The 19,352-nt window shown below is 43.2% G+C and overlaps 1 protein-coding gene across 4 annotated transcripts in view; it reads left to right on the forward strand.

Annotated features, from left to right (window-relative positions):
- Positions 1–19,352, forward strand: part of HDAC10 (histone deacetylase 10) — a 36,082-nt gene that overhangs the window by 4,012 nt on the left and 12,718 nt on the right. For all 4 annotated transcript variants that reach the window (XM_072147057.1, XM_072147059.1, XM_072147060.1 and 1 more), the window contains exons 6-13: positions 645–749; positions 6,531–6,599; positions 7,268–7,394; positions 11,182–11,247; positions 11,395–11,454; positions 11,566–11,655; positions 12,624–12,730; positions 13,684–13,751. In XM_072147057.1, the coding sequence (XP_072003158.1) occupies positions 645–749; positions 6,531–6,599; positions 7,268–7,394; positions 11,182–11,247; positions 11,395–11,454; positions 11,566–11,655; positions 12,624–12,730; positions 13,684–13,751 (692 nt within the window). The remainder of the gene's footprint in view (positions 1–644; positions 750–6,530; positions 6,600–7,267; positions 7,395–11,181; positions 11,248–11,394; positions 11,455–11,565; positions 11,656–12,623; positions 12,731–13,683; positions 13,752–19,352) is intronic.

Consider the following 19,352-nt stretch of genomic DNA (forward strand, 5'->3'; position numbering starts at 1 on the left):
TACTATATTCACGGTGCCTGGAACTACAAGTCAACACCCATGGTTTATCATGCTTGATTTTGATGGTAGATTTCCTTTAAAGGACATCCACTATCAGCATTTGGCCAATGCATTTTCTAGTATCAGGAACAGGTTTTCTAAACTCCAAGAATTGCAGGATGCGCATGAAAAAGAACATGTATAAATATGCTAATCAGACGGAAGCACCTACGCCTACGTCACTGTAGCGCCTCTTGGCTCTAAAGAGTAATTAAATACTCATGACCCTACTCTCTCAAGTTGAGCTTGGTCCCGCCCGCTGATCTGCACACAGCCAACGATGTAGGCTGGAGTGCCAGCGCCTCATTAGTATATTTTATATATGTTCTTTTTCAGGTGCATCCTGCAGTTCCTGGGGATTAGAAAACCTGTCCCTGCTGCTAGAAATTGAATTGTCCAAATAAGTCTGGGCAGTCTACCATCAGAAATTCTCATAGTTCTGTTTTCTACATAATTGTAATGCTGTGTGACCACTATAGAAATCAAGTGTCTTATAGCCCCTCTAAATTCTGTAAACCACTTCTTAATTTATATGCATATATGCTATCCTAATTTAAAAAGGTGTGTGTATATTCTGCCAATTTAAATTAATATTTGTCTTTCAGACCACCAGGGCATCATAGTCAGCGAAGTGAAAGTAATGGATTTTGTGTCTTTAATAATGTTGCTGTTGCTGCAGAATATGCCAAAAGCAAGTACAATGTTCAAAGGTTAGTGATCAAACATCAGTCATGTGTTTTGTTACATAAAGCTGCACCTTAAGGGACACCTATAATACAAAAGTATGCTGTAAACAAATTGGTGACCCTCAAATAAAAAGAAACTAATCGGACAATTTCATAAGAGAATATGATGTGAAATCTGAGCATTTACTGTTCTTTCCACTTCGTCCCCCATGACGGCCCACCTGGAGGAGGATGCCCCTTGACCTCTGTAGGGACAGGAAGAAGAGAGGTTAAATTCCCCTCCCGCATCCTCCCGCCAGTGTTCTTCCTGTCCCTACCGAGGCAGGTCAAAGAGAGGTGCCCTCTCTCCTCCAGGTGGGGGAGCGTTACTCACGGGTGATGCCGTCCACGGCGAAATCCCGGCGGCCCCGGCTCTCGGTCGATCCGTGGGTCCTCCTTGTAGCCGTCCAGGGGTCCGTTTGGCTGGCCGCCGCGCTGAAATATTGATTACACGCTTGCGCGGCCGAAGAAAGCTACACTTCCCAGCAGCCCGTGGTCTGGTGACGACTTCCGGCCGCGACCGGAAGTGACGCGGGAAACCCGCAAAGCATCACTGGGAGCCGAGGGATGCGGACCGCAGCCACTTCTAAGGGGGATGGGCTCCCCAGTAAGGTATTTAAAGCAGGTAGATCACTATGATCTGAGGTCTAGTTGCTCTGTGACGACGGCTCCAGTATCTGCGACCAAAATCTTCTACTGTCTACTATGACTGACGAAGTTAACCCTATCTTCCTGCACCCTCCAGTATCTGTAAGTGCGGTTAATTTGCAGGGGATATATTGCCACTGTGTATGCAATGTTAGTGGGTTACTAGTCTCCTGTATTTGCCTTTTAGGAAAAAGACCTGGGGTCTAGGGGGAAAGGCAAAGAGGAGAAGGGGGATAAGGCTAGCAGGCCTGAAAGACCCGAGAAATCGGATAAAACCAGAACCAAGAAATGTAACATGTGTAACCACTCTATGCCAGATTCGTATAAAAAGCCGATCTGTAAAGTGTGTATTGACAACTTTATGCGAGAGGAGAAAACATCCTTTCTGGACGAGCTTAAAGGTTTCATAGAAGAGAAAGTGGTCTCATCTATTGCTGCAGCTACATCTAGGGCTCCCCCATGTAAAAAGCCCAGATTAGAACCCGGGTCATCACCATCTGAGGCAGGAAGTGATTCGGAGACTCCTTCTTGTTCTATAATAGAGACAGAAGACTCCTTAAACCCTCAGGATTTTGTAAAATCTGGTGAATCCAGACATCTATTCCAAATAGATGAATTAGATAACTTACTGAAGGCCATCAGACAAACCTTAGAAATTGAGGACGTGGTTGTACCCCAGTCTAAAGAAGACGAGCTGTTTGGGGGGTTAAAAGCAAAGCGCCAGAGGGTGTTCCCCTTAAATGACACTCTCAAAGAATTAGTATCCGAAGAATGGAAGGAACCAGAAAAAAGGATCCTTATATCAAAAAACTTCAGGAAGAGATTAGTCTTTGAGCCTGAAGACTCTAAATTATGGGATTCCTGCCCTAAGGTGGACGTGCAGGTTACTAAAATAGTAAGGAAAACAGACCTGCCGTTTGAGGACGCAGCGCAGCTTAGAGACCCCATGGACAGAAAATCCGATTCTCTGCTAAAAAAAGCTTGGGAGACATCCATGTGGGGCTTAAAATCAAATTTAACAGCTACTTCAGTTGCGAGGAATCTTCTGTACTGGCTGAACGAGCTTGAATCTCATATTCAAGGAGGGAACTCCCAGAACAACAATCTTAAAAAATGTCCCCCTACTAAAATCAGCAAGGGCTTTCTTAGCAGACGCGGCAGCTGAAGGTGTACGTTTCTCTTCAAAAGAAGGGGCTCTGACAAATGCTTCAAGAAGGGCACTGTGGCTGAAGCAGTGGAGCGGGGATATCCGTTCAAAAACAAAGTTGTGCGGTCTTCCCTTTTCAGGAGAATTTGTCTTTGGCCCAGAACTTGATACCATCTTGGAAAGGGCATCAGATAAGAGAAAGGGTTTCCCGGAGAATAAGCCAGTACCCAGAAAACAGCCCTTTCGGGACTTTAAAGGCCAAAGGGAGGAATACAAAGATAAAGGAAAAAGGGGTCGCTGGAGCTACCCGAAAGGGGGAAAAGATAAAGGGTTTCTTTTCTCAGCATCATCTGATCCCAATAGAAACAAGAAGCAATGACGCCATAGTAGGAGGAAGATTATTGAAGTTCAGAGAGGAATGGCTAAAAATTACCTCAAATCCCTGGGTTCTAGACATCCTTCTTCAGGGATACAAGATAGATTTCAAAAAACTTCCTCCTACAAATTACCTATCACCCTCTCCCCATATGTCGGAAATGTCCCACTTTCTTATCTGGCAAGAAATATCCTCCTTATTGTCTTCCGGAGTTATTACCCAGGTTCCTTCTTGTAAAGAAGCCGAACGGATCGAACAGGCTGATAATCAACCTAAAGCGACTCAACGACTTCATCGTCTACAACAAGTTCAGGATGGAGTCGGTAAGGTCTGCCACCCACATTATCCACCAGAATGCTTTAATGTGCACCATAGACCTAAAGGACGCATATTATCACGTCCCCATTCACCCGTCTTCACAAAAGTTCCTAAGATTCTCTGTCCTATCTCCGGGGGGTTCCACGTTACATTTTCAGTTTTGTGCACTCCCCTTTGGCATATCTTCAGCCCCCAGAACCTTCACCAAGGTGATGATAGAGGTGGTGGCGTTTCTAAGACAGCAGGACATACTGATTGTACCATATGTAGACAACCTGCTGGTTATTGGACGGGACAAACAGAACCTAATTTCCTCAAGGGATATTACAATAGGAACTTTAGAAAGACTGGGCTGGATCATAAATTACCAAAAATCAGATTTATCACCAGCCACAGTAAAGAAATTCCTGGGAGTGAATTTAAACTCATGTCTGCAAATGTCATTCCTTCCACAGGAAAAGAGGGCTCACATCAGGGAGGAGTTAAGAAGATTCCGAAGAAGGTCTCTTATCTCCATCAGGGGCGCTATGAAGGTCCTAGGACTATTAACAGCCTGCATCTCCTCAGTGGCTTGGTGCCAAGCCCATACTCGAGCTCTCCAGAAATGGGTCCTAAGATCCTGGAACAGGAGTTCGGAAGGGCTGGACAAAAAAGTATCAATCCCCTCTTCAGTCAAGGAAGATCTCAAGTGGTGGCTGATAGACGCAAATCTAGACAGGGGAATCTTCTGGAGGAACAGTCCGTATATCACCATACAGACAGATGCAAGCAAGAGTGGTTGGGGAGCAGTGCTTCCTCAAAAATTGACGCAGGGTTCCTGGACAGAGGAGATCTCCAGAAGGTCGTCCAACTACCGGGAGCTGAGAGTGGTCTGGGAGGTACTCAGCTCAAACACTGCTCAACTAGCTCGGCACCACCTGTTGATACTGTCCGACAATACCACGACAGTATCCTACCTGAAGAGGCAAGGGGGAACCAGATCCCCATTATTGATGTCCCTAACACGACAAATATTTTTGTGGGCAGAGGACCATGTCCTATCAATCTCAGCTACCCATCTAAAGGGAACAGAGAACACAAGGGCGGATTTCCTCAGCCGAAGGAAAATACTTCCAAACGAGTGGTGCCTAAAAGAAGAGATATTCCAGTACCTGTCTTCTCTTTGGGGGAAACCTCAGATTTATTTGCAACAAGAGGAAACACCAAGTGTCAACACTTTTTTTCCTTGGAAAAAGGGGAGACCGGAAGTCATCTGGATGCATTCTCCCACTCTTGGAACACCACTCTCGCCTACGCCTCCCCCCCCCTATTCCTGATCGCCAGAGTACTAGAGAAAACTTTTCTAGAGAAGACGCAGACCATATTTGTGTGCCCAAATTGGCCCAAAAAGAGCTGGTACCCAATTCTGAAGCGAATGACCACTCAGGATCCAGTCATTCTACCAGTATCAGAAGATCTCCTGGTACAGGGTCCAATATCTCATCCAAATCCAGAAAAACTCCAGTTATCAGCGTGGATCCTGAATCGGATTATATGAAGTCCCAAGGACTCTCCTCTGCTGGTATAAACACCCTAAAGGCAAGTAGAAAACCTGTCACTTTTGCCATTTACCACAAGATTTGGAAAAAATTTTCTTCTTTTTGTGCAGATAAACCACCATGTCAATCTAACCCAAATATTTTGCAGGTTCTTGACTTTCTTCAAAAGGGTCTGGAGTTGGGACTTTCCACAAGTACTTTAAAAGTCCAGGTATCAGCCCTAAGTGCCTTCTTCGATCAACCCCTCATCGAGCACAGGTGGGGGAAAAGATTCATTCTAGCAGCCTCTAGATTAAAACCCCAGGTCCTTAAAAGGACTTCTTCATGGGATCTTTCTTTGGTCTTAAATGCTTTAATTAAGAAACCATTTGAACCAATTTCTTCCGCTAGTGTAAAAAAACCTGACACTAAAAACGGTATTCCTGATAGCAATCACCTCTGCAAGGAGACTGGGTGAACTTCAGGCAATTTCTATTAAGGAACCCTATATGAAGGTTCTTGATGATAGAATTATTCTTATGCTGGACCCAAATTTCATCCCAAAGGTGGTCTCAGAATTCCACAGAAGTCAGGAGATCATACTACCTTCTTTCTGCAAGAATCCGGCTTCCGAGAGAGAACGCGAATGGCACACTCTAGGCGTAAGACGTTCTGTTGTGAAATACTTGGAAATAACTGAATCCTGGCGTATCGATTCTAACCTCTTTCTCCAATTTCAGGGGAAAAATAAGGGGAGGAAGGCATCCAAGGCAACCATCGCTAGATGGCTAAGGATGGCGATATCTTCTTGTTATGACATCCAAGAGATCCCAGTACCATCAGGAATAAGGGCACATTCCACAAGAGCTGTATCTACCTCCTGGGCAGAGAAAAGAGGGGCCTCCCTAGAGCAAATCTGCAAAGCGGCAACTTGGACTTCCTCCTCTACTTTCTCTAAACACTATAGACTTGACTTGCCCTCCTCGAAGGATCTGTCCTTCGGGAGAAAGGTGCTTCAAGCAGTAATCCCTCCCTAAAAGACTACTTATATTGTAAGTCTCCAGGTGGGCCGTCATGGGGGACGAAGTGGAAAGAATGAATTAGTTACTCACCGGTAATTCTATTTCCATTAGTCCACCATGACACCCTATAGATTCCCTCCCTTGATTGTTTAAGATTACGTTGTATTCACAATGATAAAACTGTATGTGATCAAAACATATAAATAAATCATTGTTGCATCTTCCTCAGCGTGTTTATTTTGAAGTCACTGGCGGGAGGATGCGGGGAGGGGAATTTAACCTCTCTTCTTCCTGTCCCTACAGAGGTCAAGGGGCATCCTCCTCCAGGTGGGCCGTCATGGTGGACTAATGGAAATAGGATTACCGGTGAGTAACTAAATCATTCTTTATGCATTTTCCAAAAAATTAAAGTAGACATGTCATTTGGCGTGCACAGGGAAAACCGTAAAACCCAAGCCCACAAGAAAATGGCGCAAATGCATTTTTCTTCCCACTTCTCAGTACACTGCATGGAATATTAAACACTGTCTTCTTTAAAGTACAATTTGTTACGCCGAAAACGAGCCCACACACAGCTCTGGAAAAATGAAAGTTTTATAGATTTTTGAAACTGGGTAAAGAAAAGCGGAAAGCCATTATAAGGGATTAATGGATTACAATATATTTGACTTATAATTCCTCTTTTGTTTGTGGTTGTTTTTTTTTTGTCCTAATATGTCTTTTACAATTATGGTACAGAATACTAATTGTTGACTGGGATGTTCACCATGGGCAAGGAATACAGTACATCTTTGAAGATGATCCAAGGTTTGTACATTTAATTATTGGCATAAAGATGTATTATAGATTTGTATATATTTATATATTTTACTACGAGTCTGTCACCACGTATGTCATTTTTAGCTGGCGACAGGTTCAAATGGGTTATGTGGGTTTTAAAAATGCATATGTCAGCATTCTTAATCATTTCCGTACTTTGTAAAATTTTATTTCACATTATCTGGCACCCTGCTAGCAGTGTGTGGTGAGTCGCTTCAAGTGTGTGTATGTACATATATTTATAGAATTATTTTGGGACATTCTTGCTGATTACGTTAGGTGTCAATTAATAAAAATCTAAATAGAAATAGAATTCCACATTTTAAAGAGGGAATGAAGTATCACGACCTTGTAAATGTTGCGTCTTATTCCTCTTCTCTCTGTAGGAGTCTGGTACAGGTGCACATCAGCTAGGTGTCTGTAGGGTGCACGCCAGCTAAGGCTCTTTTCATGCCAGAATTACAGCATTTAGCAGATTTTGTTGAAGAAAGTTTAATTGGATAGTATTCACTATTCCCATTATCTCTGTATTTCCTTTTAAATATAACATGAGTATGTGTGTACGTGAATGAAGATGGCAACATAAAAGTAAATCAAAATCTATTTCTGTGCAGGAATGTCCTTTTTTAATTTGATTTATTTTTTTAACCTCCTAGTGTTTTGTATTTTTCCTGGCATCGCTATGAACATGGATCATTTTGGCCAAATCTAAGTGAATCAGACTATGATTCCATTGGAAAAGGCAGAGGAACTGGCTTCAACGTAAACTTACCCTGGAACCAGGTACATGAATATCTTGAGTACTAGGGTAATTTTTGGCTTACAATTTTCTAAGAACCTTTTTATATTTCTGTCAAAATTGAAAAATGAGCCTTTTTTGCAAGGCATGTTGCATACTGATTACATTTTAATCCGTTACATAAGGGTACCGGCAGTCTCCGACTTAAGGACACCCGACTTAGGCGAGCCCCAGTTATATACCGGGGGGAAGGATGCAGGCACTGGCTATGTACTGTGGGGTTACTGGGTTCATACTAGGGGGCAGGGGTTGGGTATTTACTGTGGGGCTGCTGGCTATATACTGGGGGAGGCTGTTTCCCACCCTCAGCTTATACTCGAGTTAATAGGTTTTTGGAGTTTTTTGTGTTAAATTTAGGGGCCTCAACTTCTGCCTCGGGTAGACTTATACTCTAGTATACAGACAGTCCCCGGGTTACGTAGAAGATTTGTTCTTAAGTTGAATTTGTATGCAAGTCGGAACTGTATATTTTATAATTGTAACCCCAGCCAGAATTTTTTTGGACTCTGTAACACTTGGATTTTAAAAATGTTGGGTTGTCATAAAAACCAGGATTAACAATAAAGCTTAATTGCAGACACCTATGATAACTGTTACCGCTTATCATTGAAGTCTAGGGCTAAAGAATAGTAAATTACCAACATCCAGTTGTCCGTTTGTAACTAGGGGTCGGGTGTTCTTAAGTAGGGGACCGCCTGTATATGGTAGTTTGCTCCAGAGCTCCCTCCATAGATATCTGTATTCCAGCTTGTATGGTTTGTACTTTGTTTGAATTTGTAGGAGGAACTGTATATTTTATTGTAACCCCAGCCAGAATTGTTTTGGTCTCTGTGACAATTGGATTTTAAAAATGCTAGGTTGTCATAAGAACCAGCATTAACTCCTTCACGCTATGAATGGTGTATGAAGAGAGCTCACGGGCTGAGCCTTCTTCATACAGAGATGGGCTTTGCTGCATATCCTAGCAAAGACCCATCGCTAACACCCGCGGTCGGTGATAACCTGTTCACGGGTGTTAACCTGTTGTTTGCCGCCGGCAAAGTCGCCAGCATCATGGGCGCCGCCATCTTACCTCCGATCGCTGTTCCCCAAAATGTCATCAAGCTCATCAAAATGTTGCACAGTCCTCAAAATGGTAGCGATGAAAACGTTGGCTCATTTCGCAAAAAATGACACCACCCACAGCTCCGTACACCAAAATATGAAAAAGTTATTAACATCTGAAGATGGCGAATTTTTTTTTTCTTTTTTTGTACACATTCGTTTAATTTTTGAAAATGTATGAAAACGCAATAAAACCTGTATAAATTTGGTATTACCGCGATGGTACTGAACCAAAGAATAAAGTAGAGGTGTTATTTGGAGCCAAGAGTGAAAGTCTTAAAAACTGAGCCCACAAGAACGTGACGCACATGCGTTTTTTTCAATTTTTCCACATTTGGAAATTTTTCTGGCTTCCCAGTACACGCCATGGAATAATAAATAACATCACGGGAAAGTAAAATTTGTTACGCACAAAATAAGCCCATACAAAGCTCTGTACACGGAGAAATGCAAAAGTTATGGATTTTTGAAGATGGAGAGCGAGAAATGAGTGAAAATACCCTGCGTCCTTGAGGGGTTAACAATAAATCTAATTACAGACTCCTGTGCTGACTTTTACAGCTGTTTATTGTAGCCTAAGGCTGGTGGCACACGTGCGGCTTTGCAAACGCAGACAAAGCGGCACGTCTGACATCACCCTTAGGCTAAATTACCAACATCTAGTAATGAAGACAGATTAGCACAACCAAAAAATAAATAAATGATAGTAAGAACAGCCTGTGCAAACAAACACATATACTAGTTCAAGCAAGGCAAAGGATTGCACAAAAGTGGCTCAGTTTGATTAATCCAAACAGGGTATGGGTCAGCGCTAAAGACCACTGTCCAGACACTGAGTGATGTCTGTAATCCTCCCTAAGGGTGAAGACACACATGGCGTTTTTGGGCCGTTTTTTTTTACAATGTGCAATACAATAATGAAAGCTGGGAAAACTTAAATAATCAATTATACAGGCTATGATGAACAAAGTGCAAGTGCCAAAAACGTGTAACAGGTACACATAAGTAGAAAAAGTGCTAAGTGCTAAATCATATGGCATTTTGTACCATATGATTTAGCACTTAGCACTTTTTCTACTTATGTGTACCTGTTACACGTTTTTGGCACTTGCACTTTGTTCATCATAGCCTGTATAATTGATTATTTAAGTTTTCCCAGCTTTCATTATTGTATTGCACATTGTACATATGGGGATAGGCAACATGGTCTAATTTTCTTTACTCAGGTCTACTTTGGAGATTTTGTATCTTTAGGGAGGATTACAGACATCACTCAGTGTCTGGACAGTGGTATTTAGCGCTGACCCATACACGGGTCTCCGCCTGAACGTTGATTGTATATACATTTTTAAATGTCCGTCTGATTTTTCTGGTTTGATGCCTAATAAAATGTACAATGTTTGGATTAACCTAATTGAGCCACATTTGTGCAATCCTTTGCCTTGCTTGAACTAAATTGCCAACATCCAGAGGTCTGTTTATAACTAGTGGTTGTCTGTAAGTCGGGGAACGCTTGTCATGTGTGTCCATGGAGCTGACTATGAGTACCAAAAAGAGAAATGTATACCAGCCAAATATCAATGTTTAAAAATACTTTGTTAGTCACATATTAAAGATCCATATATTTCTAAGCAAAACAAGAAAATCTCATCCAGGTGTACCCTGACACAGACACTGGTGGCAAGCAAGAGTAACTGCACATAAAATTGATCAGGTTAAAGTGCAATAATTCTTAATGTAAACACAGGCGAAACTGCATAATAAAAAAAATACAAGGATTCCAATGAACCTACAAATTCACAAATAATCAATACAAACTAGTACCATATATCAAAAGTGTAAATTGTATGTAGCCCTGACCCATGTATTCAGATCTGCCTGCCATCACATCTGATCTCCTGTTCATAACACCCTCCACCCCAACAATATTACAAATGGTATGCATGCCATCATGCCAGCACTCTGGTGTCCTCATTGTCATATGCATCTGACTTACTGAGGTCTATGGGGAGTTTTCTAGGCATGCTCTACTGATAGAAGGTGTAAATAGGCTGTTAAATCAGTTTTTTTTATTTAATTTTTTTTTTTTGTAATCCTGTCTGTGATCAAAATGAGATGACTGCTGCATAGAAAACAACTACAGAATTGTCTTATTTCCATCTTTTTAAAAATTGCAGGATAAAAAAAACTTGATGAGAAAAATTTTACTTTCTATAATTTAAAAATTTTCTGCCCTTGGTAGTTGACTTGCCTTTATTCTCGTTTGTAAAGTTACTGCATATGGTCCCTGGACCTCTTATCTGTTTTGTATCCCGAACTACCCAACTACCTCATTTTTACCCTATGTTAGGAAAGCTCTTGGTGTACATGCCCAATATGTGCATAGACTGATATCACTGTATGGATGGTTACATCACTCTGGACATATGCAGCAGCAAATCGCCACCTGCTACTGATGTGCGTTCCTCCTGCTTTCAGAGGGCAGGAGCTGAACTGCAGGTTGCATTGCGCTGTATTAACAAATACTGCTGCCCTTCATTGTAAAGAATCCTCCCAATGTATCATTACAATGGACATAAACGAGAAGTGAATATACCTTTACTGTACATCAGTTCTTTGTATGTGAACAAAATTCAAATAAATATATATTTTTATGTTTTCTTTTAGATTGGCATGGGTAATGCAGATTATGTTGCAGCTTTCTTTCATGTGCTCCTCCCTTTGGCCTTTGAGGTAACTGTTATGGGACTATCATTTTATGGTTTAGTACATGAAATGATACATTATGTTGCCTGTGTTTTGGTACTTTCATGTAATGGCTAGTATGCTGCTTTTTGTAAAATGAATTAGACTTTCTTTTACAGATTTTTCTATTTTCAGTTTAATCCTCAACTAGTTTTGGTCTCTGCTGGATATGATTCAGGAATTGGAGACCCTGAGGTACTAAACATTTTTATTTTCAAGCTTAACATTGTTGTGTTTAATCATTTCTGTTTTTTAAATTTTTAGTGTGCATTGGATGAGTAAAATTCTGCTTTAATCATTTTGTAGGGGCGTATGTGTGCTACCCCAGAGTGCTTCTCCCATCTCACACACATGCTTATGCATCTTGCTGGTGGCAGAATATGCATAATCCTTGAGGTAAATAATTCTGCTTTCTTAATTATTTTCTAGATCTGTTTAACACATAGGTGCTAATTTTTTTATACCACTTTACAGGTATACTTTGCCATCTATCTATCTATCATATGATACCACCTTCTTAGTAAACAACTCTTCACTTCATATATTAGCTCAGTGCAGTGTCAGACAGAATAGCAAGATGTCTGCCAATCTTAAAGATAAAGGGTCAGGTCCAGGGGCAACCAAAATTGTGTGCACCAGGACTGATAGAGACAGGATGTAATTATATCTGTGAAATGCTGTATTTTTGTTAATAACATTGAATTGGAGAAGGTGCTATTTCGTTATCCTGAGTACATATAAGAAAGAAACTTGTCTTCGTGGGACAACCCCTTTTTAAGCTTCATCTGACAAATTTCACACCCCACAAAATGGCTCCTGGTGAGATCTATCCATTTTCTAAAACTTTGTAAAACTATGTGTGTGCTGACATATACCTTTGATCGTGTTTGATATAAATGTTGATTCTATTAACCCATGTATGATAGACAGATGTTTTAAATAGTCACAGTAAAAGTTTTATTGATCTCTTTGCTTTATGAAATAGTTTGATACAAGAGATCCAATTGGTTGGCAGCTCAAATCACCTGGTACTTTTCTATTTTTATATGTATTAAAGATATTCAAATGATTACTGTTATACTCGAGTATATACAGTATATAAAGTTCTAAGTCGACCTGATTATAAGCCAAGGCCCCTAATTTTGCCAGAAATAACTGTGAAACCTTATTGAATAGAGTATAAGCCTGGGGTGGGAAATGCATTGCTTGAATTGGCTTTTCTTGGTTGTATATACAAAATGTAAAACTATTGATGTAGTTCAGCTTTAGACTTTATAATTTAGACAGAGGTGTCTTTTTAGAACATATTATATAAATACTAGTTTTATTAAAGATTTTGTAGTTACAAGCATTTCTATTAACAGGGTGGATACCACCTACGCTCTCTGTCAGAATCTGTTTCCATGACACTAAGAACATTGCTCAAAGATCCAATACCAAGATTATCTGGAGAAATGATACCATGTTACAGGTATACTTTGTCACCTATCTATCTTATGATACCACCTTCTTAAAGGGAACCTGTCACCAGAAGACCCATTTTTAGCACTCCCCAGTCCCCACGGAGCATAGTACATACACTGCCAACGTGTTTTTGTGTAAAAAATAGGTTTTAAATAAAAAAAAGATGTTAGATAGTACCTTTCAATGCCATGTGCTGTGTGTCTAGGCACTCTTCCTCTGGAAGTGGCTGGAAAGGAGCAGTTTCCACCGCGCCCCCGCTGCCCCCCCCCCTTGGTAAACAGCTTCTCCTTGTGTCCTTTTCATATAAATGAATAACTCCCATCACTCGGGATTGGCTGTAGAGGAGCAGGGGAGTTGCTAAGCAAAGTGATGGGTGTTTTCGTATATATTTGAAAAGGACACATGGAGAAGCAGTTTCTCCTGCTGCATTCACACGATTGCAAGCTTGCGGCCGTAAATGCGTTCCCCATATACCGCCAATGGCCGCACGGAGCGATACGGTGCCGCACGGGGAAAAGATGGGACATGTCCTATCTTTCCCCATCTAACAGCGCCGTGGATCGCTATGGAGAAGGGAGGGGTCACCCCTCCTCCTCTCCATTGCGGATGACGTATGCTCACCCATCATTGATTTAGCTGCATCATATAACAGCCACAATTGATGTCTATGGCACCGGGTCACGGTGCATTGTGCACTTTGTCTTAGCACAGTGTGACCTGGTGGGGCAATGGATTTTGACACGTCCAATCTTTCTTTTGCCGGATTGCAGACGCTCGTCTTTTTATGGGGAAGGACCTCTCCCACTCCACATTTCTGCACCCAGCCATGTCATTGCCCTGGGTACATCCCTGGCGAGCACACGGTTGTGTGCATGTAGCCTAAGATTGCAAAGCTGTCTGCCGTTTATGTATAAGTGAATAGTAATGTGTGTGTGTTTTTTTTTTTTTGTTTCTAAATAGTGCTTTAGAATCCATACAGAATGCAAGGCATGTACATGCCCCATACTGGAAGTGTTTATTATATGATGGTAATTATGTTTTTTTTTTTTATACTGGTTTTTGTTACTTTTATTTACCTGTTATATTTTATTCACCTCCCCCCCCTGCCCCCGATCAGTAGAATAATTATATTCATTTCCTCTCAAATTCAAGAATACCTGGACTAAGGCCCAGTTGACACCTGTATAACTCTCTCCATTTTAGAACGTTCACCTGCAATAACGCTCTGTTGCCTTCTTATATTCTTGTTAAACTGCAAAAAAAGCTAGTTTGTAAACCTAACCTTACATTGAAATGCATTGAAGGCAGAAAAAAACAGCTGCAGCCGTCCAACACAAAAGTTCTTAAAGGAAATCAAAATCAAGCATGATAAATCAGGAGCACTTGCTCCTGAGCCCTTCAGAGCCCTTCAGGCTTGTTAAAATAATTTTAAGTTGTTCCATGGATGACAAATATGGTTCAATAAGAGTTTATTGAGTAAAAACACAGTTGTGAAAAAAGTGACAGTAATATGAACAGTAAAAACAAAGTACAAGTGCCCAGAGACCTACATAGCGGTCTAAATATTCGGGACGCAGCCCCAAGGTGTAGCTTTGTATATTGACAAATAACGCAGGCGTAGGCACTTAAGGTACCTTATTACAAAAACAAGTAGTAAGAACAACTGGAGGAAAGGGAGATTAGGGGAGGATGTAAGGGGGAGGAAGGGAAGTTGGGGGAGGGGGGGTAAGGAAGCCCCCCTGGCTCAGCGGGGTCTTTGAAAGAGATATACGTGTATCAGGAGAGTGATGATATGGAAGATACTTCAACTATCAAGGGTTACCCGTAAGCCATGTGGCACATAAGTCTGAGTTCCTCCACTGTGTCCATTTCGACCAGGTGGAGAAGTAGGCCTCCATCCGGTTGCCGTCCGACGCGCGGAGTTGTTCCATGCGACAGATACGGTCTACTTCCTCAACCCACATCAAGCGGGTAGGGGGGATTGTAGATTTCCATAGTCTGGGGATCACTAACCTGAATGCCACCAAGAGATGCCTTAAGATACCTTTCTTAATGTCGCGTAGGCGACCTGGTAGCATTGAGAGTAGCGCCATTGCGGGTGAGAGATCCCCAGAGGCTCCACACATATCCTTATAAAGATCCCAAACGGCCGACCAGATGGAGGCCACAACCTTACAATCCCACCAAACGTGGCGCATAGTTCCCAGGGCGGAGAGGCAACGCCAGCAGGTTGGCGAGGCTGATGGGAACATGTTGTGGAGGCGAACTGGGGTCCTATACCAACGGGTAAGGATCTTGTAGTTTGTTTCTTGAATTTTACCAGACACAGACATTTTGTGGGTGAGAATAAGGGATTTCTCCCAAGATTCCTTGGCAAAATTCTCCCCCAGCTCCTTTTCCCAGGTCGACATGTAAGATAGGAGATGGTCCTCAGTATCAGATAAAAGCCTATATAGAAAAGACACACCATGGGGAGGTACAATTTGTTTAGAGCATAGGTTCTCGAACGTGGTTAGGTCCTGGATAAAACACTCTGTGGGGTTCAGGGAAGCTAAAAAGCTCCTCAATTGGAGGTAATGGAGCCAAGCCCCTGGGTAGCTTCCCTTTTCACCTAAAATGTCAGAGAGGGGACGAAGTCCTGTATCAGATAGAAGGTCAGCAATTTTTCGGGGTTTCCCGTCAATAGGTTCCAGGAGTGGGGAGGATAATAGCACCTGGGGTAGGCCTGGGAATTCCCTGGCAGGAGAAAGGGGGCCAGGGATGCTGGTTATATTAGAAGCGGGTGCGAATTTGCTCCATGATTTCAATACCCCTGACATTAGAGGAGAAACTTTGAAGATCTCCCAGTTGGTTTTGGGGGGTAGCCAGAATAGGCCAGGTAGGTTACTAGGGTTGGGGAAGGCACTCTCAATACTAACCCATAGTTTGTTTTTGTTCTGTGAAGCGATGTCAAGGACTATTTTACAAATGGATGCTCTGTAGTAGCGGGTAAAGTCCGGTAATCCTGCCCCCCCGTCCTCTTTATGTCTAGTCAGGAGGCTGTATTTTATTCTGGGGGAAGATTCCTTCCAGATGAATTTAGTGGCAATTTTACGTAAGCTTTGAAGAAAGGATCTCGGGAGGTCTAATGGGAGCGTCTGGAAGAAGTAGAGGATTTTAGGTAGCGAGTCCATTTTAAGAGAGTTTATTCTGCCAAACCAAGAGAGTGAGAGTGAGCTCCAGGATTTGAGGTCTGTCTCTAGAGATCTAAGAAGGGGAGCGTAGTTGAGGTCAAATAGTCGTCCAATGTCCGATGGGATCCGGACTCCTAAATATTTTATATGGCCATTAGCCCAAGAGAAGGGAAGGGAAGAGCGCAGTGAAGGGATCATCGATTCAGGTAGGGAGATGTTAAGGATGTCAGATTTTTGTATATTAACCTTAAAATTACTGACTTTACTGTATAGTTCGAATTCCTTCAAAATGTTGGGGAAACTGTTGACAGGGTCTGTGACATACATAAGTAGGTCGTCGGCGAAGAGTGATAGCTTGTGGTTTCTACCTCCTATCCTGACCCCCCCAATCGCCGGGTTTTTCCTCAGAGCGTGCGCCAGAGGTTCCATAACTAGAGTATATAGAAAGGGAGAGAGAGGACAGCCCTGACGGGTGCCATTACAGATGGGGAAAGGAGCTGACAGGGAGCCATTGACCCTAACCCTAGCAGATGGGCCTCTATATAGAGCCATGATCCTCTCTCTCATGCGGCAGCCCAGGCCCACCCCTCTGAGCGCAGCCTCGAGAAACCCCCAGTGGACCCTGTCGAAGGCCTTTTCGGCATCTACTGTCAATAAACAAAGGGGTATCCCCGAACGCCTCGCCCAGGAGGAAATGGCTAAAGTTTTTATCGTGTTGTCTCTCGCCTCACGTCCGGGAACAAAACCGACTTGGTCTGGGTGTATAAGATCGGGGATGAGAGGGGAGAGACGGGTCGCTATAATTTTGGCGTACATTTTGACATCGATATTAATTAACGAAATAGGCCTGTAGTTGCTACATATTTTGTGATCCTTATCGGGTTTCGGAATTACTGAAATATGAGCTCTTAGGGTTTGGGGTGAGAAGGGACAGCCGCGCGAGACAGAGTTGAAGAACTTGGTTAGGGTCGGGGTCAAGACCTCGCCGAAAACTTTATAAAACCTGGGGGTGAACCCGTCTGGTCCCGGACTCTTACCTATTTTAAGGTTTTTAATTGCGGACATAGTCTCATCTTCAGTGAAATCGCTGTCCAATGAGGAAGCCGAGTTCAAAGGGATCTTCTTAAGTGGGTGATTGTCTAGGTAAGACGAAATCTCCCTATTTGTCGTGATCTGGGATTCTGGGTCTGGGGTTGGGTTTAAGTCATAGAGAGATGCGTAGTAGTTCCTAAACTCCTGCAGGATCCCGGCTGGGGAGTTGATGGCTTCACCCTGGGGAGAGTTGAGGGAGAGGATTGGGGGTTGGGAGGATCGTGGGTGGAGCGCCTTGGCAAGGAGCTTTCCGCATTTGTCACCGTATTCATAATAATCTTTCTTGATTTTGTCCCTGAAGCAGAGACTTTTCTGATCTAGAATCTGGAGAATCTGGTGGCGAATAGCGGAAATCTCAGCCCGGGTGACATCTAGAGGGGAGGTTTTGTTCGAGGATTCTTTCGAACATAACTCTGAGAACAGGGAGAGCAGTTTGGCAGAATTGTCCCTCTTGAGACGAGCTCCGTGTGACATGAAGGTACCCCTAATGTTTCCTTTCAGAGTCTCCCATAAAACTGGAGGGGGCACCGGAGAGGAGGCGTGGTCAGACAGGAACTTAGCTATCGTATCTCTAACCTCCGTTGTACAGAGAGCATCGTTTAGGAGATTGTCGTTAAGTCGCCACGAGAATTCCCTCGAGCGTCTGCCTATGTTGCCCAACCAGCCGTACACAGGGGCGTGATCGGACCATAGGATATTGTCGATGGAGCTCTTAGGCCCTCTGTCTAACAGAGAGTGGGAAACAAATAAGTAGTCCAGTCGACCGTAGCTATTGTGTGCATAGGAGTGGTGGCTGTAGTCCCTAACACCAGGATGTAGTGTCCTCCACAGATCTATCAGTTTTAGTTGGAGCATGGTGTGTCTTAATCTACGAATTGCAGTGTGTGATACCGAGGACCTACCTGTGGATGAGTCGAGCGAGGGTTCAAACGGGATATTGAAGTCGCCACCCAGGATTATTGCTGATCCTTCAGCAAAGTCAGTTAACCTCTTCAAAATTCGTAAGCCAAAGTGGACCTGGCCCTGGTTTGGAAAATAAACATTAGCAAAGGTGAGAACATTACCAAGGAAATCAGTTTTAAGGAAAATAAATCTGCCCTCTGGGTCGACCTCTGAACTTAACACCTTGGGCTGGAAGGACTTGTGGAAAGCTATAGAAACTCCGCATATTTTTTGTGAGGGATGGGGGCCATGATACCAAGATGGATAAAATTTGCTAACACATCTCGGGATATTGTCAGCTTTAAAGTGGGTCTCTTGGAACATGGCCACCATGACTCTCTTCTTGTGAAGTCTATAGAGAATCTGGCTTCTCTTCTCGGGTTTGTTAAGACCTCTAGTGTTGTATGTACAAAACGTTAGGACTTTCATGAGGAGTCAAGTGTGGAGCTAGGTTTGAATAGTGACCCGTAAACCTGAGAGAGCCAGGAGGGGAGGGGAGGCATGGGAAGGAAAGGGAAGAAGGAGGGGGGGGAAAGGGGGGAGGGGAGGTGTGTAAGATATAACATAAGCAAAAACATAAACATACAAATATACATATACAGCCCGGGTGCCATGTGGTACCCGGTCAGACTAAATTGTGGCTATATGAGCCTTCTGTGGCGACTAGCACCACCGCCCTAGTTGTGGGGAACGCGGTAGGTGGGAGGACAGAGCCCCCGGCCTTGTTAACAACATGGTGACCTATGATAGGTCTCAATTGTAGGGCATCCAACGCGGAAAGTTTTAGCTAGAGGATAGCTAACATTTGTAAAACATAGAACAGTGCAACATATTACGAGATACTTATAGTAGACACGACAGTCCATCTAGTGGTCCGGCAGTCAGGTTTCGGAGGACCGGTCAGCAGGCTTGTTAGGACTTTTCCTGGTGGGTGTCACCCATTTCTCTCTTGGAGGGGGTACTGGAGCCGAGTTGACAGTTGGCCAGTCCGGAAGTGAAATTAGTGGGAGCTCAAAGGTACCCAGGAATTTGGGCAGGTCGCCCAGAGATCTAAATACGGCAGATTTACCGTTTTTCTTAGCTATGAGCTGGAAGGGGTAACCCCAACGATAAGGAATATCCTTTGCTTTCAATTCAGCCAAGAGAGGACGTAGAGCCTTACGGAGTTGGAGAGTTCTTCTGGCCAGGTCTGGGAGTACAATCACCTTGGAGCCCCGGAAAGAGATCTCGTTCAGGTCCCTCGCTCTGCGAAGGATAGTTTCTTTCTCCTTGTAGAAGTGGATTCGGCAGATGATGTCGCGGGAACGACTCGGGTCGGATGGTTTGGGCCCAAGGGTACGGTGAATGCGGTCAATTTCTAGTGGAGATGAGGACGGGTTGCCTGTTAGTTCTGAGAAGAACGCTTGAGCCCATTCTTCCAAT

The sequence above is a fragment of the Engystomops pustulosus genome, chromosome 4 (assembly GCF_040894005.1).
Source record: "Engystomops pustulosus chromosome 4, aEngPut4.maternal, whole genome shotgun sequence".
Lineage (NCBI taxonomy): Eukaryota > Metazoa > Chordata > Amphibia > Anura > Leptodactylidae > Engystomops > Engystomops pustulosus.